The sequence below is a fragment of the Chenopodium album genome, chromosome 10 (genome assembly GCF_948465745.1).
Source record: "Chenopodium album chromosome 10, dcCheAlbu1.1, whole genome shotgun sequence".
In the NCBI taxonomy this organism is placed as follows: domain Eukaryota; kingdom Viridiplantae; phylum Streptophyta; class Magnoliopsida; order Caryophyllales; family Amaranthaceae; genus Chenopodium; species Chenopodium album.
Genome location: NC_137843.1, coordinates 5,792,941 through 5,818,166, shown reverse-complemented (window position 1 = coordinate 5,818,166; position 25,226 = coordinate 5,792,941). Strand labels below are relative to the sequence as shown.

Sequence of the window (25,226 nt, the reverse complement as noted above, 5' to 3'; positions counted from 1 at the left end):
AATCTAAATGAAAATTTATCAAAATTCACTCGTACTTGATTATCGAATCTATAATACCCAACACATACCGAATCTCGTGCAACCCAAAGTAACCTTAGCCAAATTGACCCCAGATTACTCATTCCGAACGTGTTTGAACAACCCATTTACGACCACTAGCAAAAGTGCTGAAATCAAATACTGAGTACTAGTACTACTTTAGTACTTTGCCACTTTGGGCTCTATGAAATGTTAAGTCCTTCCCCCGCACGGCCGCGCCTCACCATTTCTGACTTGCAGGAGCTATCAAACACGACAGCAAACAAGCTCTGAGTTTCCATAATCAGGTCAGTTTCAAATCAATTAAAGGGAAAATCTTTCTTTCCAATTTCGTTTCTGGGTAACTTTAGGTTTTGCTCATTTCACCTGCTTTCAAGTATTTCTCTGAGTATTATCATTCAAACACAAGGTTAAACCCTAAAACAGTTTAAATTAAGAACACCCTTTTATTAAATTTGCTTAATTTTCAAATTTTGCAATGAAAGTTTCTGGTTTGAGCAATTCCTCAATTCTGGGTAATTTAGCAAGAAAGAAACGGAATGTAATTCCGATTCCACATGGAACAATTCCTGAACCAAAAGGTCAAGACCTTGATTTTGTGAATGTAGCACATAGCCATCTTATACACTCTGATTGGGAAAAATTGGAGAAATTATCAAGTGGGTTTACTCCATTTAGATTTAAGCATGTATTATTGAAAATTAAGAAGGATTATGTTCTTTCATATGAGTTTTATAAATGGGTTCAGCTCAAAAACCCTAAGTTCCATAACCTTGAAACTCATTCCATGATTCTCCATGTTTTGACCAAACACCGGAAATTTAAGTCTTCTCAGTCGATTATGAAGGATATACTGAGTTCGCGGTCTATTGATCTGCCGCATAAGTTGTTTGAGGCTATATTGTACTCGTATCGATTGTGTGATTCGTCTCCTCTTGTGTTTGACTCGCTTTTTAAGACTCAAGCCCATATGAAGAAGTTTAGGAATGCTACCGCGACCTTTTGCCACATGAAGGATTATGGGTTTCTTCCTACAATAGTCTTGTAATGCTTACATGAGTTCATTGCATAGTTTGAAACAGGAAAAAATTGCATTGGCTTTTTATAAGGAGATTCGGAAAAATGGAATTATGCCAAATGTTTATACTATGAACATGGTTATTTATGCTCATTGTAAGCTTGGTAGTTTGGAAAAGGCCTTGGAGGTGTTTCAGGATATGGCAAGTATGGGTATCTTTCCTACTGTAGCATCACATAATATACTTATGTCTGGGTATTGCAATAAGGGCCTCTTCACTTCTTCCGTGAAGCTAAAAGCCTTGATGGAAAAGAACGGATTAAAGCCGGATAGTGTCACTTATAACACCCTCATCAATGGATTTTGCAAGCAAGGGAAATTGCATGACGCGAACAAGGTTTTTAGTGAGATGAAAGCTGCACGTGTGCCTCCAAATACTGTAACTTACAATACTTTAATAAATGGATATAGCCAGTGGGGTAATAGTGAGACGGGATATGAACTTTATGAAGAGATGCTGAAAGATGGGGTGAAGGTTGATATGGTGACGTATAATGCTTTGATATTGGGATTCTGCAAGGAGGGCAAGACTAAGAAAGCAGCCATTATGGTTAAAGAACTTGACAAGCAGAATTTAGCCCCAAATTCCTCAACCTATTCTGCTCTTATTTTAGGGCAGTGCACGAGAAAGAATTCTGAACGTGCATTTCAATTGTACAAGAGTATGATAAAAAATGGTTGTTATCCAACGAGTAATACATTTGAGATTTTGATCTCTTCTTTCTGTCAGAATCGTGATTTTGATGGAGCAGTTCAGGTTCTGAGGGAAATGCTAGGGAGAAGTATGGTTCCTGGTCCAGAAATTCTCTCTGAGTTGTGCAATGGGCTTTGCCAAAATGGAAATGAAGATTTGGCCGTAAGCTTGCGCAATGAGGTGGAAGCTAGATGTCATAGCTGAGGTTGAGGGGTTTTTCGCCACAAGGTTCTGTTTGAAGTCTGAAACAGAATGGCTTTACAGCCTTCACCTGATGAGTTCCACTTTTGAGGTTTAATACAAATACCTCTCTTCTGTTCCATTTGCTCTTATATTTATTTGGGCGATTTTAAGTGTGAAACTATTTTTTCTAGGTGGATGAATAAAACTCAATGTCCCTCCTCACACTCACAAGGATGTATGATTATCGCTTATTTCATAATATAACTATATTAAAGGATGAATCAAACCCTGTTGCCACCTAGCTCACATCTATCATACAAAATAAATAAAAAATAAAAATAAAAAAGTGAAAGAAACATTGGAGTATGAAATGGATGAAAAGTTATACTAAATGAAATCCTCTGTTTGTGTCATTCTTAACATTTACTGATATTTATCATTACAGGACATTGGGAGTTTGGGATGTTGCAGTGTAGAACTATTAGAGGTCTATTGAGGTCCTTAATGTTTCCCATTGTCTATGTTAGGCAGGCAGTCGGGAGATTGTTACATGGCAAGTCTGTAAATGGATATAGCTCTACAACTGGGCTGACAAAGCAGGAGTTATTAGGAGTTAGGTCTAAATCAACTCTTCGTATGGGATCTTCTTTGAGAAAACTTTGGCTGAGGGAGCTGATTTTAGAGTTCTCAGAGGATGAGTTGTGCTATTGTATAAGAACCATGATCATCCTAATCCCTAAGCAGTCTATCACAAGTTCACAACTCATCCGTCACCTATTGTTTAAGAACCATGTTCACCATCATTGGATTGTTACCAGTCAACTGAGAGGTACAGCAGGCCAGCAGCATGTTTACCATTATATCTTTATCTTTTTATAAGGAGGATGGGGATGTACTCAATACCACCCCAATGTTAAAACTTAGAACTATCAGGAGGTGGTTTTGATTATGACTTTGTAAGATGTTACAACTTTATTTATGTTATTGTAAAGTTAACCCTTCAAAGTTCATACTGAAATATCTTGATTTTGGCTTATACACAGAAAATAGTGCCGTGGTATTGGTGACAGCGTGACACCTTATGTTCGCAATGAGTTGGATCAATACCATATTGCATTAGACAAGAAACAAATGCAGCATGAATTGGATCGATACCAATTTTACATTACAATTGAAACGAAGGGAGATACGTGGATCATACAAGACTCAAACTCCCAAACCTTACTACGGAACTACCGAGCGTCTTGAATCTTCTTTTTTTGGCATAAAGAATTTGAACTAGCTACAAAATAATGATACTAACCAGTATGGCAGAGTAATTCATATCGCTAGCATTAGAAAACAAAAGGGCTAAAAATTCTGAGACTGCAAAAAATCAGAAAGGGTGACCCTAGAAATGGGATGACGATGATGATTATCCTTCTTTTTCTTGAACTGTTTAGATGTCATCTTCAACACCTTCTTCCAACCCTGCATCCAAACATAATAAGTTAACACCAATTATAAAACACTCTCCTTTCGGCTCGACTAACTTAGAGTCTCAGACAGTTAAAGTTTAAATCTCGTCTACATTACTACCTTTTGCGACTTCCAATACTACCCAAATAGCTTAAGTGCAAAATCAAAGATCTTACCTTTTTGGAAGGAGGAGACTGAAACTCGGAAGAATCATTGTTACACTTCAACATCTTCTTCTTTTTCTTATTCTTCTGAATTTTAGCAGTTAAATTCAACCCAAAAGTACAAATCTTCTTCTTAATATTACTTGACATTGAAATTTTCTCAAAAGAAAGCCTTCTATTCAAATCAGGAGACTTGGGGTTCAAACATGAAAGAGAAGTAAAACGAGGGACTAATGGGGACCAAATTGAGCTTTGTGAGTAGTCGAAACCGAAACCGGAATAATCAGGGTATTTGCTAAGTAGATTGTTCGACATTGAAGTATCTAAGTATTGAATTACTACTGCTTCTTTTTCATTGAATTCGGGTTCTTTTATTTCTTCTTCCATGATTTTTTTTTTTTTTTTTTTTTGGCTTTTTGGTGTTTAATTTTAACTTTTTTGAGGGTGTTTTCTTTTCTGCTTTTTGATTTTTGTTAGCCGTTGAATTGATTGGGGTAGAAGATGAAGTGAGAAGTTGGTTGTTGAGGGATGAAACAGGGGAGTTGTGAGAAAAGGTTACCGTTAGAATCACGCCAAAATTGAGCAGTTAAAATTTTTAAAAAGGCGGTGAGTTCATAAACTAGATTCTAGTACATATGTACTTGGCATGAGATGCACCTCCCCCTCAGGCCCTCATTTACCACTAGTCCCAAGTAGGGTTATATGTCAGATCGGACCCGTTCTGCCCGAATTTAGACTGGATTGGACCGTTTTATTGTCTGTTAAGGGAATATAATTTAAAAGTAAACTTCCTTTCATAGTAATATGAATCTTATTTGCAATATGAAAAATTCAAATTGATTAATTCATAATAACATACGTTACAATATACTTGTAGTACCATTAAAGATTTTACACTATTCACACATTCTCATTGATCATATTTAGCTATGTATACATATAACAATAATTAATAATCATGTGAAATTTTTAAAAGTCATTTCGAAATCTAGTATCATAAATCTTTTTTTTTTTTTTTTTTAATTTTTAAATGATAAAGCTATTATGGAGTGTAATGATATTCGGAATAAATGATTTGCGATGAAGTACAAGTAATTTTTTATTTTCTTTTCTGAATCAAATCCATTCTTTAATATACACTGCATAGCACACTCATGAAGAGTCATGCCCACTGAAGGCATAACTCACAAACAACATCAAAATATTCCAAATTAGATTTATTCTAGTATATTGTACCATACTACTTTAGAGGAGATTATTTATGTGTTTAATGTACAAGAAAAGGCAAAAGAAAAAGGTAAAAATGCCCCTATATTGAGTGAAATTCAAGCAATACATGAATCAATGAAAAATGCCAATTTCAATACTAGTATAATTTAGATGTAAGTTCTCCCATTTCAAGCAAGCACATATTCCAATCACCATTCTAGAGGATTTGCACATATAATATTCTCCATTACAGTAATTTAATTTTCTCTATAAGGAGTGCCTTGGTCTTCTAATCCATTGCTTATTTGTCTTACACTCCTTAAGTAGATTTTAATAACAATGGCTGTCTTGTTCAGATCACGTCCAACTCGTCCCAGCACTCTCGATTTTATCATCGTACTTGTGTCCATATTCGTATATTCTCTCTTCAACATTTGCGGTATGATTCTTATTGAATACATTGAATTTTTTTTTTTTATTTTTTTTTTATTTTTTTATTTTTTTTATTTTTATTAATTGCTACGAATACCATGCCTTTCCTACGTAACATGATATAATTATTACATCGGTAAGAATGTAAATTTATTACTCGTATATCATGAAACAGCAGATGACGTGGTAAACCTGAACTATCTTAGATGTTGCATGACCTTTGTAAGCTGTAACTAACTTTTTGTGAATTTTGATGAATTGATTGTAGATGCCGGAAGATCCCTAGAGAGATTTAAATTAATGACAGGATTGAAATTTTCATACTATCAAAATCCAGAGTCTGATACATTTGACCTCCCAACACTTGATGCATATGATGATACATGGTTAGCACCTTCACCCTTAGCTCCAACTCCCACAAATTTAATCTCCAACCCACCAGACAACTCCCCTAGTCCAAGCCCATATGCAGCTCCTCCGATGTCGGGACCGCCTGTTAGCGAGGCCAGCCCAACTCCCGGCGGTCCGGTCGTGCTTCACCCTGGGCCTTCTCAGCTCTCATTACAGCCCGCTGGGCCTCCAAGACACGGTTGGGGCCATGAATACGCGGTTTGGTGTGTTGCAAGGCCCACAGTGCCTGAGACCATGCTCCAAAGGGCCATGGACTATGCTTGTGGAAATGGGGCTGATTGTGGGTCAGTTCAGCCCAATGGGCCTTGCTTTGTGCCCAACAATTTGGTGGCCCATGCTTCATATGCTTTTAATAGTTATTGGCAAAGGGTTAAGATTGCTGGTGGCACTTGTGATTTTGGTGGCACTGCTATGCTAATTACTGTCGATCCAAGTAAATATCTCAAATTCATTCTTAAATTAAAATTATACTCCGTATTATACATGAAATTATAAATTTTATGTTTTGCGTTTTGATTTGTGAAATAATGTTCTCTGCAGGTTTTAATGCATGTCATTTCATATATAATTGACCAATAGTTGATGACATGGTTCGATGACAAGGTCCGATACTTTCATATGTACTTAAGTATTTTTATTACAAAGTATTTTGGTAGCACTTGAGTTTAGTTTTGTGTGACAATATAGAGTATGTAAGCGTAATATAATTTACTATTTTGTAAGTTTACAGTCATCCTTTAAGCGAGTGATGGAAGTATTTGTACATGAGAAACACAATAATAGATTTAATGATACAAATTATATGGGTCAATTCAAATAAAATTATATTTCTTTGATTTCATGTCAAATGGAGTATATGTTTAAATTTCTCTTAATAACTTTGATCATAATATCAAATCAAATCATATATTGTCGATTCTATATACGAGCAATAAGAAGGTAATAAGAGAGGTAGGTTAAACAATTGACAAACCAATTGTTTTTATCGAGTTTTGCTAAGGAGACATTCACAATGAATCCACACACAAAAAAACAAGCCTACTTCGATAGAAATAATAACACAGCATGGTATATATGGTCCAATTGATAATGTTTATTTTTTAATTTTAAGGACAAAAAAAAAAGTATATTAATATAATCCTTGATTTATGAAAATGGAGACAATCTATATTACTATTCAACAATCAACACCACCTACCTAGAAGATGAGGCAAGGCACCAATTGTCAATAGAAAAGGGCGAACAAAATATTATCAAGGGTTTTGTCTTGTATCAATTTTACTTCAATTTTTAGAAAATTTATTAATATTGGCACATGCATATTCTATTAGGGAATAATGGATTGAAAGACTTTTAAATTAAGATGTGACCTTGTCAAGTTGTCGAGTTTCATTTTCATATTTTCGTACCATTTACTATGAGATGGGTTGTTTTGTTCAATTATTATGGAGTATTGTTTAATTTTGTACTATAGTTATTACATTTAAAGAATATTGGATGTTTCGTAATCTATAAATGATGATACATACATGTTCTTCATTTTTAAATTTCTAAGGTTAAGAATTTAATAAAAGTTGGTGTTAGAGATAATATCAGAAAATATATGTGTGATATATTTTCCGTATTGATCTTATTAGGAGAATAATATATTTAGGTTTATTATATGTTAAGATATTATTTAAGTATATCTTTTAGGAAGATTGTTTCCTATCTTATGTTCTTAGGTTTTGTATAAATACTCAACCTATTGATGAATAATAAACAAGCAATACAAAAGCCATTATATTCTATTTCTCTCTAATTTGTCAGTTGACCATAAAAAATAAAATGTGAACTATTAAGAGAGTATGGTAGATGATGAGCTGAGCTATTATATGGTGTTGCTTGACTAACTTTTATCACTTACACTAAGCTAACATCCAAGCTAGAGTTGAGAATTTGGCTTTTTGAGCAAATTTTCGAAATCAATTGAGCTTAATAATAGTTGTGTTTACCTCATGAAAGTCTAAAATTGAGTTCTTTCCTACAATTAAATACTCCGCATAACAAAATCTAATTTCAAAATATTTTATATTATTCTTGTATTACATAGAACATTATAAAGGGTTAATTCACTATCATTATCTCTACTTATTATCAATCATCTGACAAATTGGCAATTCGCCAAGCATGTCTAGTATACAATGAACTATATACATAAACCCTTGTCAAAATTCTCTTTGGCCGACAATCAAGCATGTCAAGTGTACAACCATACATGCATAAACCCTTATGTGAATTCACTTCTATTGTGAGATTATTATTAATACTTCGCACAATATATTATGAAAGTACAATAAATTATGAACATATATGATCAGATGAATAGAGATTTCCACATTATCTAAGTGTACGAGAGTGAGGGATGAATTAAGTGGTTAGAGTTTTTCTCTCGATTTCAAAAAAGAGTACAAAAGATGACAAAAAAACAGGGGGATCCAACCTCCCCTTAGCTAACAACCACTAAAATTATAGGAAAGTCAAGTGACTATTATTTTGTTCAATTTATATATTTGCATGGATATTTGTGTGCATTGGTGTGGCTTCACATGGCTTTAAGACTACAGTAATATGCTAAGTCACGGACTCTATTGTTCTTGTCTTTTAGATGCCATTAAAGGCACTACTTGCTAAAGTTCATATCTCAATTATTGAGAACATTTCACTAATTAAACTAAGGTGGCTAATGGGGCATATTTAGTCATGTTTAAATAGCTCTTTCGGTTTAGCCTTATGTCACAATTTTAGTTATTGGTGACATTATATTAATGAGAAAAAACATGTAAACAAATATTTTTTAGGGATATTAATGTCCTCACATACACTATTTTTAAGAGTATAATTGTCCAAACATTATTAATAAGAGGTATCCCAAACTTTTATAAATTATTAAAGGTAGGGTCGTCGTAGAGTCATTGGGACTAGGGACATACTCTTTCCATCTCAATCCATTTACCCCATTTTCCTTTTAAAGATATTACGGTTCGTTTAAGGTGTATAATTTACTTACGGTATTTCTTTTTAAGAAAGAATTATACTTGAATTAGATCATGTGATAATCCATCCATTTTTCAATCTCAACATACATTCATTTTTTTTTTTTTTATCTATATATATATATATATTGCAATGACTAGGGGACAAGTAAATTGAGATGGAAATGGTATTTCTTTTGTCAAATAATACTCCGTACTAATTATTGGGTTAATTTTAAAATAGTGAGTCTTGACTTGGTGAAACAAGAGTACCCCATTAGCAAAAAAAATCCAAAAATTATCCAAGTTGTTGCCCATCTTACTAATCCCTAGTCAATAAAATTGACAAAGCATAATTAATATCATATCAATATATCATTGTTCCATATAAATCCAATGACGGCAAGAAAAGGGGCTCTCAAAAGGGAATTTACTTCTTCTAACTTGTACTCCTACATCACAAATAAAGCTAAGAAAACTATAACCATTTATCAAAAACTAGGGCCAGATTTTAATTTGCTTCACACTAATGGATCCATTTTTACAGTGTTTGAATTGATATTAAAATCTCTATTTTTTTTCCTTTAAAAAGTATGAGATAATTTTTATAAATAATGTTTGGACAATTATGTCCTTTAAAACATTTATTTATTATTTACCCTCATTAATTATAATTGTTTTTTAACTCTTAAGAATAGTATGTAGACATTTATCACCTAAAAATATTTGTTTATATATTTTTTTCTCATTAATGTTTCCACGATAAAGCCAAATTAAAAGAGTTTTCTGCACATAACTAGTATTAAGAAAAGTAAAAAGTTTTCAAGGGATTTGTAAGAAAGTGAAATTAATTGGTTGGTACAAATATGAGAGGTAAAAGCCGTAAAATTTTCTGAAAAGTTTTATAAATAGAGCAAGTTACTTACATAGATCCCTAAGGTACTTAATTATAGTAAACCTCCTATCTACACACTTAATCGTAACACAAATTTGCAGAAGTAGTATATAAAATACTTGATATACAAAAGTTACAGAATAAAAACCAGTCTAAAATCGTGAGATGGATGAAGTGTAGTTTTATTTATAGGATTAGTGTAAAGTTCAAATATTAGCAAATCGTTCAACTTACTTTTTTTAATAGCCCCTATTAAAAAAATTCTTATATTATTTTCTTAATAGTAGTAATGATAGAAGAAGTGTCCATGATAACTAAACAAATTATTACAAAGTACATCACACACCATATCATTTTAAGCAAAGATAGAAAGTTGGAGTAAACTAACGTTAAATTTCTCTTATTATTTCTGTAAATTGGTGACAAACTTTTGTACTTACAGAGTTACAGCTATACCTCACTCCCTCATTCATTCATCTTGTGACTCAATTTCACGTTGGATTTTCCTATAAGAAGGCCACTCTTATTCTCACTCTTATCATTCATTGGTCATTCTTAAGCTCTCCAATATGGGAGCATTTTCATTACTTACTCTTTTCATTCTTTTTAATTTTGGTACATTTTTCACTACTTTAGCATGCCCTTATTGCCCATACCAACCACCTCCTAAGCCACCCAAACCAGCTTGTCCCCCTCCTGAGCATCCACCACACTCGAAGCCACCTCATTCGCCCTCCGGAAAGCCGCCGAGCTACCCTCATAAACCTCCTCATCATGATCAACCCCATAAACCACCTCACTCTCCCTCCGGAAAGCCGCCGAGCTACCCTCACAAACCTCCTCATCACCAACCACCTCACCATCCTTACAAACCACCTCATCATCCCTACAAACCACCTAAGCCGCCTTCCTCGAAACCACCTCACCATCCTTACAAACCACCTTACACACCTAAACCTCCTACAGGTTCACCACCCAAGTCTCCTCCTTACACTCCTAAACCACCTCATCATACCCCTAAACCTCCTGTTGTAACCCCACCTTACACTCCTAAACCACCTCACACCCCTAAACCTCCTGTTGTGACCCCACCTTACACACCTAAACCTCCTGTTAGCCCACCGCATTACCCGAAACCACCTGTTGTAAGCCCTCCATACAGCCCACCTTACACTCCTAAACCCCCCACTGTGAGCCCACCATACACACCAAAACCGAGCCCACCATATAGCCCACCCTACACGCCTAAACCGCCAAGTGTGAGCCCACCATACACACCTAAACCACCAAGTGTGAGCCCACCATATAGCCCACCCTACACGCCTAAACCGCCAAGTGTGAGCCCACCATACACACCTAAACCACCAAGTGTGAGCCCACCATATAGCCCACCCTACACGCCTAAACCGCCAAGTGTGAGCCCACCATACACACCTAAACCACCGAGTGTGAGCCCACCATATAGCCCACCCTACACACCTAAACCGCCAACTGTGAGTCCACCCTACACACCTAAACCGCCAACTGTGAGTCCACCATACACACCAACACCACCAAGTGGTAGCCCACCATACACACCAACACCACCAAGTGGTAGCCCACCATACACACCAACACCACCAAGTGGTAGCCCACCATACACGCCAACACCACCAAGTGGTAGCCCACCATACACACCAACACCACCAAGTGGTAGCCCACCATACACACCAACACCACCAAGTGGTAGCCCACCATACACACCAACACCACCAAGTGGTAGCCCACCATACACGCCAACACCACCAAGTGGTAGCCCACCATACACACCAACACCACCAAGTGGTAGCCCACCATACACACCAACACCACCAAGTGGTAGCCCACCTTACACACCAACACCACCAAGTGGTACACCAACAACCCCGGTACCAACACCGGAAACACCATGCCCACCACCGCCTTCGAAACAACCAACATGCTCCATTGACTCCCTTAAGTTGAATGCATGTGTTGACGTGCTAGGAGGACTAATACACATTGGCATAGGAAGTGGTGCTAAGGATGCATGTTGTCCCGTGTTAGGTGGTCTAGTTGGGTTAGATGCTGCTGTTTGTCTTTGCACCACAATTAGGGCTAAGCTTTTGAATATTAACGTTATTCTTCCTATTGCTCTTCAAGTTTTGGTTGATTGTGGCAAGGCTCCTCCTCCTGGATTCCAATGTCCTGCTTATTAGTTCTTTCTTTTTCTTTTTCCTTTTCTTTTCTTTTCAAAAATGTCTTTCTAAGTGATAAAAGTTTTGGTGAATAATAAACTTCATGTTATATTTTACACTAGTACGTGTTATGAGCGGTTAATTGACAATCTGTATCTTTAATTATTTATCAGGTTTGGCGAGTTACGTGTAGTATGCGAAAGGATTGGATTTTATCTATGATCAGATTAGTTGATCATCATAAAAATTATGATAATCGGAGCACATTTTGATACTAATTCAACAAAATCACACATTTAATGCATATTATATATAACATACATGAATTTATGAAGTAAATTTTAAATACAAATCACCAATATGGTCAAATTTTTATTATTATGCCACATGAATAATAAGGCTTGTTCAATTCGCCTTATTTTTGCTAGTCTGATCTGATCTGAATATTAGATTTGACCAAGCTTTGACCTTAAATATACGATAATCTATACGGAAAAAATATATCAAGTGGAGTATTGTTATAAATTCGTAATAATGCGTATTTTATTAATATATGTGATTTTAACAATTTTTTTCATTACGAAATTAAAGATATTTAGCAATAAAAAATTGCACATAAAACGATAATATGACCTGAATTTATTTTTTCTGATCTGAACTTATTTTTTCTAAAATAAGTAAAAATAAGGTGAATTAAACTAGACCTTTAAGTGTGAGGGTTTTTAAAAAATGCAATAGGAAGGTATAATGTAGTACTCATAGACTCGTAGTATGGTACATAAGTAAAAGCATAATGGAACAAGTTTCATATATCGAGAAAGGTAAGGTAATACAAAAGTAAATGACTTTTCTATGGGTTAATTTGTATTATTATTCACGTGAGAGAATCTATAAATTAAATGACAAGGGGTGTATGATTGAATTGCCAAGGTAATATTGTTAGCCTTTTTCTAGCCTAGGGTTTTACTTTTTTCTTTTGAGGTATGATTGATTGAGCATTTGAGCATGATAATTATGGTATTGTGGAGTTTTAAGAGCATCACATGATTGAAGTTTCTCTATATATCAATGATCACTCGCTTTCTAATAATTACAACATAATATCGATATGTCATTGTTCCTCTTTCCTGTAGTTATGTACGAGTTTTCTATATATAACATATTTTGAAATGCTTTTATATATAATAAGTAATTTTGTGGAATATTATTTAATAACTACACAAATTTCATCATTCACCATTGGGGTTCTATATCTAAGGGTCTATTCTTATTTATTGAACTGAGCTAAACTGAACTAAATTGAACTAATTGGAGCTAAACTGAACTGAACTGAAAATAAGCTGAAAAGAATATGCCCTAATTTTATCTTCTTAGTTAGGTGCTATCACATCACATTATACGAGTATGAGCCAGAAAATGAATGAAAATTTAACTAGACAATTATACTACGAGTATTTAATTTGTACTCTGTAGTGTTCATACACTTCAACTTTCATGTCTATATACGAGTAATGCAACAACAAGAAGTAACAACAGGAGAAAATTTGGATACAAAAGGCGCACGAAAGTGTCCACAGATAACTTTAGAGTAGTTGAGTATGATCCTAATAAATAGAATCACTCAACAAGCCCAAAATATTGGGGACCAGTCCTTGTCCAAATTAACTTGGGCCTCCTAGCATCATGCCGTTTACGACATATTCTTACATGCATCATCATGCATGTAGAATAGGTGCAACACCCTTAAATGCAAGATATTCTGCATTAAACACATCCCAAACTCAAATCAATCAACACAACTCTTTGTTTCCTTTTTAAAATTTTTTGTTTCCTTCTTCCAAATTCTTTCTCTTCTGTTTTCTTTCTTGTAATAATTTTGATCCAAATTATCATCAAATTCTTCAATATAATTTTCTTCTCATCTGTTTTTCTCCTTTAATTTGTTCTTCATTTTCTCTCTCCTCTGTTTTTTTTTCACTTTTATTTCACTTTTTTGATTGAATTTATTTCTTACAATGTGGAATTGTTTTTTACAACATGAAATTAGTTGCTATTCTCGAAGAGATCGTCAATGCAGATTAGTGTTTTGTTTTGTTGATTTGTAATTAGGTTTTTTATGTTAGTTGGAATTGTATTTTTTTTTTTGTTTGATTTTTGGTTAGCTTTGATCACTTTTGATTTATTATGTATGAATTATGTGTAAATTTCGTTCTTCATAATTTTTATATATGAATTTCGATTTAATATGTGGTGATTTTGTGCTTAATTTCGATTGATTAGGTTTTATCTGGTTTTTTGAATTCATATGAATTGCATTTTGTTAGCTTCGATCAATTTGATATGTGTATGAATTTCGATTAAAAATATGAACATGCATTAAAAATATATGAATATGCATTAAAAATATGAACATGCATTAAAAATATGAATACATGCATTTTAGAAAATGAATATACGCATTCAAAATATGAACATATGCATTGGTTCTTTTTTTGAATGCGTATTAACATAAGCATTTCAGAAGATGAAAATATACATAAAAAATATGAACATATGGATTTCAGTAAGTGAACATTTACATTTCAGAAAGTTTACAAAAGTATTTTAGAGAGTTTACATAAGCATTCAAAATAGAACATAAGCATTTAAGAAAGTGAACATATGCATTTCAAAAAGTGAACATAATCAAGCAAAATATGAACATATGCTTAGGTTCCCTAAAAGTGAACATAAGCTTTTCAGAAAGTGAACATAGGCATAAAATATATGAACACATGCATTTTAGAATAGATATATGAACATAGGCATGCTTTTCAAAAAGTGAACATAGGCATAAAATATATGAACACATGCATTTAAAAAAGTGAACATAACCATTCAAAATATGAACATATTAATTGTTTTCCTTAGTGAATGCATAAAGAATATGAACAGAAAATTTCACTAATTAACAGAAAATTTTCGAAGAACAGAGTTTCGAAAAATTCACATAAATTCGAACAAAAATCAGTGAAAATTTACCTTTTATTGGGATAATCCTGTTGATTTTGTATCTCTTCTCGTATATCCATTGTTGACTTTTCAGTTTTAGTGAAGTAAAATCATGTAGTGGAGAGAGAATGAAGTTTGGAGAGAGAAAATTAGAGAAATTAATTGCATAAAGTTTTGGAAAATTAATGAGAGAGAAGTAAAATGATTTTTTTTTTTTGAAAAAAAATGAATAAATTGAAAGCCAAAATATGGCGGTTGGGAAGTGGGTAGCGTTAGGGAAGTGGGTCGCGTTTTCGTTTGGTCGAGTTTTGCAACTAGACTTCTTTATTGGGCCAGTGTTGCACCTATCCTAGGTGCATAAGGATGCATATAAGACCAATTGATATACCGATATACATAGTATTTATCATTTGTATGGACCAAACTGCCTAGTCCAGTCCATTTTTATCAAAAATAAAATAATTGTCCTCGCGTATGAAATACCAAGTATGTTGAAGATCGACCCAATTTGTAATAATTCGTTCAATCACAACTTGATTTTAGAGTGTATCTTGACCCTTGATTTTGCGAGAAATCAACTTCTTAGATCATTATTACTTGTATATTAATAACGGGAATTTTTATGGCTTTTAGTGTACATTGAAGTTTAAAGACATCCCTTGAAGGCTTGAAGCTATAGAATGAAAGAAGCTAAGAAGAAGAAAGAATGAAGTAAAGGAGAAGAAACAATAAACCAAAGAAGCCAGGGAGAAAGGTAGCATTGACACATTAAGCACGTCAACACCGAACCTAACAGAAGCAAACAATAACTTGACTTTAGGCTACCCTAATATCTACATCAGACATACATTTATATTTAAAATTTAAACTGTTTTGTCTAGCTTATCTTTCACAAAACTATGTTCATGTAGATCATCCCATTTTGATAAAAAAAATGATTATTGTACACTTTTTATTAACCAATTCCTATTCAAAATTAAACAATCCAACCATTTTGATTCGAACATAACCTTATCTGAGCTTTTAAGAATTTATTTCCATCGAGTTTGTCTCTACACGACCAATTCCTTGCACAAGGGCATATTGGTAGTTTTCTTATGCATACTTATATAAGTTGTGATCCCACCACCGCATTACTTAAACAAATACATGTTAGGACGGATTGGACTTAACTTCATTTTACAGAAATAACAATTAAATTAACATAAACTATAGGATTTTTTAGATTTTAACACCACAAAAAAGACATAAAATGGATTTTAACACTACAAAAAAAGAAAAAACTTTTATTTTAACACCACAAAATTTCTAAAAAAATGGTTTTTACCACCATTTAACTTGTTTATGGATGAAATCCGTTAGTAGGGTCCACATTGCTTACATGTCAGCACATTATTGGAAGAAAATAATAATAATAATAAAAAAAAAACAACAAAAACCCTAAACTAACCCAGCCACCCCATCCCCACCGCCGGCTGGGCGGCGCCAGCCACGACCCTACCCAAACACCCTCGTTTCCAGCCACAACCATCGGAATCTCCCCCCCTCCCTTTCCCCCTCACTAAAAATCTGCAACCTAACCCCAACGACCACCAAAAATGGGTGGCCATTTTTCGAACCACCTAAAACCGCCAACCAAAATTGGGTTCTAAGGGTCGAAAACGGCCGGTTTATGGTCGAGATCGACCACTTAGGCCCTAAGCTGGTCGTTTTCGACCTTTAGTGGCTGTTAATGATGGTCGATTTTGGGTTGTTTGAAAAACGACCGCCTATTTTAAGCGGCCGTTGGGAGGTTTTGTTGGTTTTGGGGAGGGGGAAAAGGAGGGGATGGAATTTGCGACGGCTGGGGCTGGGAACTGGAGTGTTTGGGTGGGGTAACGGTTGGCGCCGCCATGCCGGCGGTGGGGATGGGGTTGGTTGGGTTAGTTTAGGGTTTTGGTTTGTTTTGTTTTGTTGTTTTTTTTTTCTCTTTTTTTTTCTAAACGAATAATATGATGACACGTGGCATAATGGACCCTACTTAATGGATTTTTGGACGGCAACCGTTGTGTGGTGGTAAAATCAAATTTTATAAAAACTTTGCGGTGTTAAAATAAAAGGTTTTTTTTTTTTTTTTTTTTTTTTTTTTTTTTTTTTGTAGTGTTAAAAACCATTTTTTTTTTTTTGTGGTGTTAAAATCTAAAAAATCGTAAACTATATGATACATTTTTTATAACATAGAGTCACATACTATATTTTATCAAACTAGACAATTTATTGTGCTAGGATTTCAAATCCTTACATCCTGCAAGGGTAAGGGTAAAAATTACCGAATTTTCGTCATGACAAATTTACTAACCAAACATAATTTAATTTTTTTTTTTTTAGAGTTTAAGAAGTTACAAGGCCGATTAAATGAGTAATGAGAAGCAATCTCAAAATCATTTAAAACCCATTTACGTAGTAAAAGTTTTAACTACTTGATTTAACCCTCACCCTCACTCTCGCCAAACATAAGAAAATGAGAAATATGGTGTTGAAGCTCGGACTAATCAAACCCATTTGGGAGCTCAGACTAATCAAACCCATTCTTAAAAGTCCGTTGTAAGAAACACTAAACTAAACTAGGGTCCCAAAAAATTTCATTCTTCTTCGCACTCTCACCTTTCTCTCTCCTTCCTTCGTGAGATCGCCGTCGATCTATCAAAAATGGTTAGAGGATCGCTCAAAAACCTCCTTTCTAAATCTCTCTCCTTCGCCGGAAAATGGCCGCAGCAACAGCAGCAGCTCCGCCGTCTCAACATCCACGAGTATCAGGTATATCGCTTTGTTCGTCAATCATTTCTAATTTTAATTTGGATTTGTAATGATTTTTATCAGTGTTATTATGTTTTTGTTGAGGATTTGTTGATTTTAATTTTGTTTTTGTGCATTAGATTTTTGTAATTTTCAAGAGTTTTCATACCTGTTTGGATGTGTAAATGTAATTGAAGATATTTAATATATTGCGTAGTTGAATACAGGTTTGAATGTTGAATTTGAGCTTGTTTACTTCAATGTCTGATGTTGATTTGTTTTTTAGACGTTTTATCTATTTATTTTTGCAATTTGTTATGCGAAGTATATGTTAGCAATTTTTAGGATTTTTCTGTAACTGTTTTGGATGGATAAATGCAAATGAAGTATAAAAATGTGGTTAGTTTCAGCAAATTGAGCGAAATAAGCTAGGGGAAAACCTAATTTAGTTGAACCGTGTGCTTTATTGGTGCTGAGTGTGGGTAGATGACGATTTATGAACAACAATGATGATGATGATTTATTTCCTTTGTGTGTTTGTGTACGTGCGCGATTGTGAATGCAGGGTGCTGAGCTCATGAGCAAGTATGGTGTCAATGTTCCTAAAGGAGTTGCCGTATCTTCTGTTGACGAAGTTCAAAAAGCCATCAAAGAATCTTTTGCAGGCCAGGATGAGGTAAGTTCTATGATTTTTATAGCCTTTTAGTTGAGAGTTGATTTCAGTATGCTTTGTGTTTGTCTGCTTGGATATGTTTATGCAATAGTACTTTGGTTTTGGGGGTGGAGGTTGCTATTGAGCTACTTGGGGTTTCATCTATTTATGTTGTGTGCAAGGCTGAAGTTTACAACCTCTTATCTTCGCTTTGAGTAGTGTCATTGTTATAATGACATCAACATTACTTTTATACATCTCAACAGGCTTCTACTGTGGACTGGGTGAAGGGTAGTTTCATTATTCAGTTTGTCCCTATTTTTTTTTGTATATGCCTCCACAACTTGACTTATATTTTTTTGTGGTCACTTTCTTTCCCTTTTCTTACATACTGTTCCCCGATCCCTTAGCTCATTCCAGTTCGTGACATAGATAGGCGCATGTTGTTGTGTAGGTGGAGTTGTAAAATAATAGAAAATCTTGAAGCACATCACAATTACTTGTTTTTGCGATGTACGTAGTATCTTGCAACCTTGCCATAATTTGGAGGCTGAGGAAGTTTAGGATGTTGAATTGTTACTTTGTTATTTGATTGATTTCTATGTTAATTTTTTTTTTGTCTCTCATGTCATTCTGGTTGTGAGACCCTGATATCAATTATTTTATAATAAAATGGATTTCCTTTATTCTGGTGAAGGTGGTTGTTAAAAGTCAAATTCTTGCTGGTGGACGTGGATTAGGGACATTTAAAAATGGGTTAAAAGGTGGAGTTCACATTGTTAAGACAGATCAAGCTGCAGACATAGCTGGTACACACTAACCCCCTTGTTTTTCATTTGCATGACCAGTTACTTATTTGTGCTTCTGTCTTGTTAGTATGCATTTTGTTGTTTGTTGGAACATCGCCATTTTTGCATCTCATATGTTTCTTTATGTAAACACAGAAGAAGTGACTTATTTGAACTTTATGTCCGTTGAATTTTACACTGCATCTATCCCTTGATTATGGGTTTGGGATGATTTCATAGCATTGACCAGTTGTGTGATACTTTTATATATAATATTTTAAAGCATATCTATAGCTTATTAAAAACATCTATTGTTTGTCATGCTGGAGCAAGGAGTCATTTTATTTATATATTTGAAGGAGCTACTTGAGCTCGATGCATGATTTTCATTTACTTAAGTTTGGCTGGATTAGGTAACATCCGTGTTTCTTATCTTTGGGAACCAAGATTATCTGCTGTTTTACTTATTTGGATGGATATTGCTAGGAATTAGCATGGTTTCTGACAAGATTACAGCTCTAATTATGGCAGAAATTAGGGAAGACCAATGATGATTGTATTGATAATATGTGAATTACACTAATAGAAGGATAATTCCACTTTCGAGAGGTGGATTCTCTCCTAATATGAGCTTTTGAGAGGCTCACTCTCTCCCAATAACATAACCTCAATAATATTCAACATGATCATTATTCCTCCTAATGAGGCCTATTTATAGAAAAACTCCCTAACAAACCTCTATCTTATTCCCTAAGTTACTACTAATAGACTATGACTAATGTGCCCATCCCCTAAATATTGATTCTTTGCAGATATATGGCATTTCATTTGTCTTTTGAAAATCTGTGGAATTACTTATGCCTTTAATTCCAAATATTGATTCTGTTGATTTTTGATATTTTACATATGCTCTAATTATTTCCAGGAAAGATGCTTGGTCAGATATTGGTCACCAAACAAAGTGGGCCTCAGGGAAAACCTGTTAACAAGGTAAAGTTTTATCTACATCTTGGTCTCTAGAATAGGCTGAGGAGTTCTTAAATATATGAGAAGCTAATATGGTTGTTGAAATTTCATTTTTAGCAAACTACCTCAGATTCTCAGAGACTCAGACATTTATTTCTTTGAATTTTTATGCTCTTTTTTCTGCTCCTGCCCCCTTCCTTCACCTATGTTTTCTGTCTTCTACATCAGATTTTCATTTTATGACTATGCACAATTTTGTTCGGTTATAACTAAGTCATTTATTCACTTCCTCTGTCCCTATATGTTTGCCTTAATTACCTTTATGGTCCGGTCCGTCCCTTTAAGTTTGCCCCATACCACAAATGGTTATATGTCTCACACCAACTACATTTGGTCCCACAACTTTTCTCTCTCATCAACTCTTCCCTGCCAAAAAAAAAAAAAAAGAAAAGAAAAGAAACTTATTCCCTATGGGGCAAAAATAAGGGACGGAGGGAGTAGTACATTTGTTGTCGATTTTATTATCCTCAGTTTTGGACAAGGACATGCTTCTTTTATTTGTGCTATGGACTGTTTGATAACTTTAAAACTTGAAGGCAATGCATTCTTTGTTATTTTCTCTGTTTTTGCCTTAATTAGAGTGTGGCACATGTTGATGGCACTACTCCAAATCTAGGGACATAATATATACTTGGTTATGTTGATATTTTTAATATTGTAAGCTAGGGGATATATAAACTAGCTGTGCTATGTTCTTGATTTATAGGTTAATGTTGTTACAGTGTTTCACTCTAAGCAAAGTAGAGTCACTAGAGTGCTTTAATTCTTTAAAGATACGCAGGCTTCAGTATTATTTAATTTTCCAATGTATACTTGTCCTCCCAGGTGGTATAATATGTTTAAAATATGTGTCTAATTCATTGCGTGTAAAGAGGGAGTAATTTTGTGTTCTTTGAACAAGATGGAGTTGGTTCATATTTTTTACAGTTTGATTTATTTCTATGAAATCTTGATTATTCAGTCATTATTATTTTGGATGACTTTATCAGTCCTGACTCTGAAATGTCCTTCACCGAGCATTTCATATAGTTTTTTTTACCGTCATGAACTAATTTTTCATTTCTTTCATCACCTGAATGAAACCATCTCACTCTTTTAGTTTGTTACTGTCATGAACTGATTTTTGTATATTAGCACGGATGTTTTATAAGAATTGTAACATTATCTGCTGACAACATTTCAAGAACTATGAGTGTTTTGATGAACTTTCCTGTTGATTATTCTGCATTTGTGCTAATATTAGCTGTATTACAAAGAATTTATCTATCTGTTTATTTTATATCCATGCTTTCAAAATTTCTGATGTAGTTTTGCTACAGCCTACTGGTCTCTACTATACAGTTGGATAATTGTATTACTTGATCTCATAGTTTACCTCCTTCTGCATAAACAGCTTTATTTGTGTGAAAAGATGTCGCTGACTAATGAAGTGTACTTTGCCATCACGCTTGATCGTACTACTCTTGGTCCTGTATGTCCCTGAACTCTCTTCATTTCCTTAGAATATACAGTTATACACTGTTGCATACAATGTCTTAAAGCACTTGTGTTATACTCCTTGTATAATTTTAACTGGGATCCTTTTGATTTTTTTTCCTACTTGTGTTCCCTATTTGTAGCTTATAATTGCTTGCAGCAAAGGAGGAACAAGTATTGAAGACCTTGCTGAAAAGTATCCTGACATGATCATCAAGGTGCTGATACAATTGTTTTATTTTTATTTTTAGTTTTATATGGCTATTCTTGTGCCAAAACTTGTAATAATTTTGTAATTTTTCTGGTTAAGGTACCTATTGACGTTTTCAAAGGTATTACGGATGAAGATGCTGCTAAGGTTGTTGATGGTCTCGCTCTCAAGTCGGCTGATAAGCAGGCTTCCATTGAACAAGTGAAGAACTTATATAAGCTTTTCTGTGAATGTGATTGCACCATGCTGGAGGTGTGCACAAATACATTTTGTATATAGCTGCTTGTAGTTCTAAGGCTATATTCTTTACATGCTTATTCTTTTTCCTTGGACAGATCAATCCTCTTGCAGAAACTTCTGACAACCAATTGGTTGCTGCTGATGCTAAACTCAATTTTGATGACAATGCTGCATTTCGTCAGAAAGAGATATTTGCTCTACGCGACACATCACAAGAGGATCCTCGCGAGGTTTGTTTCAAGAATCATTAGCTATTATCTATTCAGCATAATTTATTGATTTATTCATTGTGCTTTCTGCTGCATAGATGAAATGGCATGTTGGAAGTTTCAAATTAACTGCTACAGTTGACTGTATGTTATAAAATTTTTATTTTGCTTAATATATAGTATTGAATAATTCCCGGGCTGTTTGTTGATGTACTTCCTTTTATGTTTCTTTCAGTCTGCACTTGTATAGCAAGACCTTTCCAAATTATTTTTATGCAGATTTGTGCTTTTTAGAAGTCGGCTACTTGCCTTTGTGGGAACAGACTAAACTACTTCAGCAGTTGTTTATCTTTCTGAATTTACCTTATTGTAACTGCCCTTAAAAGATTTGGAATATGCTCATTTTCGAATGAAGTGTGTCCATCAAGCTTATAGTTATACACTGGATCTATAGATTGTAGGGGAAGCATGTATTTTTTAGGGTCATTGGTTTGCTACCTTTCATTATTTCTTGTGTGTCATGCTAGATTGCAGTTTTGTGCTTATCCATCCTAATGACACATTCCTTTTTCTGGATTATCTAATTTTGAGTGGGACGGGCAGCTTTTTTTTTATTATTTTTTTATTTAATACTACGTAGTAAATATGTCTTTACATTATGTTGTTCAGTTGTCCTGTTCATTGCCATGCATCTACTAACTCTTCTCTTATATCTTTTGTTACTATGGGGAAGCCAGTTAGTGTTTCTGCGTATATATTGTCTGATTAGCTTAATTTTTCTATTTTTTGGGGGGCTTCTAACAGTACGACATAAATTCCACTTGATTGGCAGGTTGCTGCTGCCAAAGCTGATTTGAACTATATTGGTCTGGATGGAGAGATTGGTTGCATGGTCAATGGAGCTGGGTTGGCTATGGCCACAATGGATATAATTAAGTTGCATGGAGGAACACCTGCCAACTTTTTAGATGTCGGTGGCAGTGCTTCTGAAAATCAGGTAAATGGTTTGTTTGATATATAAAGAACCACAAAGGGAAGTGAAATAGATGAGATTCAATCTTAGGTCTTGGGGTACCATACTACCTTTTTATTTTTGTGGAAGTAGGGTGGATAAATTGGTTTAGATGGCTGTCGTTGTTACTGCATGAACTCTTTGGCTAGTTATTAATTGCTAATGTGTGGAACAGGTGGTTGAGGCATTTAAGATATTGACTTCTGATGAGAGAGTAAAGGCGATTATGGTGAACATTTTTGGAGGAATCATGAAGTGTGATGTTATAGCCAGTGGGATCGTAAATGCTGCAAAACAGGTAAAATTTCAAACAAAAAACCTTTTTGTTTTTATATTTGATACATCTGACACCATTTTGGCAGCTGTAATGATTCAAGAAATTTTGCCCAGTACTAATATTACCCCAGTATGGCTGTGATCTGATCCCTATTCCCAAGTATTAGATGGGCTGTAGCCTGTAGAATAGAGGTCTTGAAACTCACCACATAGACGATATATTAATCTTTTGTAGTCGGTGTAAAAATGAACCACATTAGGATAAATGCAGGTGGTTGACTTTGTGTATAGATTTAGATAGGTTTGTTTGTAATAAGCATGACTTCAAGAGTTGACTGTTGGAATCCTTTTTAGTTTATGTAGTAGCCTTTTACAAGATCCTGAACCAGTTTGAGGTAAGTTTACCCCCCCTACAGTGGTAGGATCTGTACCTGGCGGTCTTAGTTGTCTTGTCTTTGCCCGATGCAAATAGAATGTTACACAAGAATTGGCCATATATGGCCTTTTGTAAGGCTGCTTCTTTTGAAGCTCTGATAATATACTACTCTATACTGAGCAACTGGACAAGATGTTGCTGTTCCTGGTAGGATATGTCGTCGTCTTATTCTGTAAATGCATTTTCATTTTCATCAAAATCTCCATGAAATATTTTCGGCAAATTATGAATTTTCTGATCTTTATTAGTGTTGGTGATCATGGACTAGAGCTGTTATATGTGTAATGTTTGGCGAAGGGTCAAAAAATGCTAAAATTTCTTGTTCAGTGTATTGTTTCTGTACAAATAGGTTGCTATCTTGAAACTTGCATTTGAAGCTAACTTCATCTCATATTCGAATAGGTCTCGTTGAAGGTACCTTTGGTTGTTCGGCTTGAAGGGACAAATGTTGACCAGGGAAAGAGAATATTGAAGGTAAATTGATCTTGCTTTTTTAGATATATTTTCGTTTTTATTTTCTGAAACATTGAAGCAATTGGGGATTTGTATTCTTTTCGGGTGATCATGAATGAACTTTTATTTGCAGGAGAGTAATATGACCATCATTACAGCTGAAGACCTCGATGATGCAGCTGAAAAGGCTGTGAAAGCAGCTTCCAGTTGAGAGTTTTTCTTGATCTCCATAGTCTGACTTGGTTTCTACATGATTTCCAATGACTTTTTTTTTTAATGTCAGCTCCAATTTTGGTGGAGAAAAATTGCATATAAATTGGCATTGGCACTTGTGAGGTATAAATTTGACAAGGAGAATCTCACAAGGATATGAGTTCTCTCAAATTTTTCTCGTGGTTGTGTTAGTAACAGGCATATATCTGTATCTTTTTCAACCTTTTGTACCCCCCAGGCATCAACTTAATTGTAAAGATGAAACAAAGGGGTGTTTGCCCCGCAGAACCAGGTGTTGTGAGTTTGATTCGGGACTCCATAACATCTGAATAAATTGACATTTTAATGATCCATAGAAAAAGACATTCTTTAGCAAATGGTGTATAACTTTTACGGGGATTTGAGATTTGACGGTACAACTTTTTTGGGGAATTTACTCAAAAAAAATTGTTTGCATACTTTGAGGAAAGACTAAAGAGTTCTTACGACGCCAGTGTATTGCTATTGCTTACTAATGCCCACAAGTAGCAAGTGAATGATGAAGATATCCCAACCCCAGTTTCCTCAGTTCCTCACTCGTCCTCTCTTCCACCACCCACCATCAGCCCACTTCCCACCCACAACTAGCACACGAAATTCAGAGGCATGGAACCATCGTGGACTTCTTTTCCAAATCTTACCATGGCTGTTCCTGTT

At 34.7% G+C, this 25,226-nt stretch overlaps 4 protein-coding genes, 1 long non-coding RNA gene and 1 pseudogene across 6 annotated transcripts; 5 read left to right on the top strand and 1 right to left on the bottom strand.

The window, feature by feature from the left end:
• Nucleotides 1-103: 103 nt before the first annotated feature.
• On the top strand, nucleotides 104-3,002 carry LOC145563291 (uncharacterized). Its single transcript, XR_014094520.1, has 2 exons — nucleotides 104-326; nucleotides 2,440-3,002. It is a non-coding gene; the product is annotated as an uncharacterized LOC145563291 (long non-coding RNA).
• Nucleotides 335-3,002, top strand: LOC145563290 (uncharacterized; annotated as a pseudogene). The gene is made up of 2 exons (XR_014094519.1): nucleotides 335-2,103; nucleotides 2,522-3,002. The product of XR_014094519.1 is annotated as an uncharacterized LOC145563290 (transcript).
• Nucleotides 3,003-3,170: 168 nt separating this feature from the next.
• Nucleotides 3,171-3,998, bottom strand: LOC145563289 (uncharacterized). Its single transcript, XM_081623737.1, has 2 exons — nucleotides 3,629-3,998; nucleotides 3,171-3,464 (listed from the first exon to the last, which is right to left on the bottom strand). Exons 1-2 carry the CDS (start codon nucleotides 3,929-3,931, stop codon nucleotides 3,345-3,347), a joined length of 423 nt encoding a protein of 140 aa, XP_081479863.1. The 5' UTR covers nucleotides 3,932-3,998; the 3' UTR covers nucleotides 3,171-3,344.
• Nucleotides 3,999-5,049: 1,051 nt separating this feature from the next.
• Nucleotides 5,050-6,464, top strand: LOC145563288 (uncharacterized). Its single transcript, XM_081623736.1, has 3 exons — nucleotides 5,050-5,264; nucleotides 5,526-6,101; nucleotides 6,209-6,464. The coding sequence occupies exons 1-3, from the start codon at nucleotides 5,165-5,167 to the stop codon at nucleotides 6,238-6,240; spliced, it is 708 nt and encodes a 235-aa protein (XP_081479862.1). The 5' UTR covers nucleotides 5,050-5,164; the 3' UTR covers nucleotides 6,241-6,464.
• A 3,669-nt stretch (nucleotides 6,465-10,133) lies between these two features.
• Nucleotides 10,134-11,935, top strand: LOC145562049 (uncharacterized). Its single transcript, XM_081622207.1, has one exon. It carries the CDS (start codon nucleotides 10,147-10,149, stop codon nucleotides 11,791-11,793), a length of 1,647 nt encoding a protein of 548 aa, XP_081478333.1. The 5' UTR covers nucleotides 10,134-10,146; the 3' UTR covers nucleotides 11,794-11,935.
• A 5,430-nt stretch (nucleotides 11,936-17,365) lies between these two features.
• Nucleotides 17,366-24,891, top strand: LOC145562048 (succinate--CoA ligase [ADP-forming] subunit beta, mitochondrial). The gene is made up of 12 exons (XM_081622206.1): nucleotides 17,366-17,559; nucleotides 18,104-18,214; nucleotides 18,888-18,999; nucleotides 19,904-19,968; nucleotides 21,398-21,475; nucleotides 21,624-21,698; nucleotides 21,791-21,943; nucleotides 22,027-22,161; nucleotides 22,973-23,137; nucleotides 23,328-23,450; nucleotides 24,267-24,338; nucleotides 24,451-24,891. Exons 1-12 carry the CDS (start codon nucleotides 17,452-17,454, stop codon nucleotides 24,526-24,528), a joined length of 1,275 nt encoding a protein of 424 aa, XP_081478332.1. The 5' UTR covers nucleotides 17,366-17,451; the 3' UTR covers nucleotides 24,529-24,891.
• Nucleotides 24,892-25,226: the final 335 nt, after the last annotated feature.

Excerpts from the sequence above, each read along its gene's own strand:
- LOC145563289 (XM_081623737.1), bottom strand. The coding sequence starts at position 3,931 with ATGTCGAACAATCTACTTAGCAAATACCCTGATTATTCCGGTTTCGGT. Across the intron at positions 3,465-3,628 it reads AGTCTCCTCCTTCCAAAAAG|GGTTGGAAGAAGGTGTTGAA; the intron begins GTAAGATCTTTG and ends GTTTGGATGCAG.
- LOC145563288 (XM_081623736.1), top strand. The coding sequence starts at position 5,165 with ATGGCTGTCTTGTTCAGATCACGTCCAACTCGTCCCAGCACTCTCGAT. Across the intron at positions 5,265-5,525 it reads TTCTCTCTTCAACATTTGCG|ATGCCGGAAGATCCCTAGAG; the intron begins GTATGATTCTTA and ends AATTGATTGTAG. Across the intron at positions 6,102-6,208 it reads GCTAATTACTGTCGATCCAA|GTTTTAATGCATGTCATTTC; the intron begins GTAAATATCTCA and ends TGTTCTCTGCAG.
- LOC145562049 (XM_081622207.1), top strand. The coding sequence starts at position 10,147 with ATGGGAGCATTTTCATTACTTACTCTTTTCATTCTTTTTAATTTTGGT.
- LOC145562048 (XM_081622206.1), top strand. The coding sequence starts at position 17,452 with ATGGTTAGAGGATCGCTCAAAAACCTCCTTTCTAAATCTCTCTCCTTC. Across the intron at positions 19,969-21,397 it reads AGGGAAAACCTGTTAACAAG|CTTTATTTGTGTGAAAAGAT; the intron begins GTAAAGTTTTAT and ends CTGCATAAACAG. Across the intron at positions 23,451-24,266 it reads TCGTAAATGCTGCAAAACAG|GTCTCGTTGAAGGTACCTTT; the intron begins GTAAAATTTCAA and ends ATATTCGAATAG.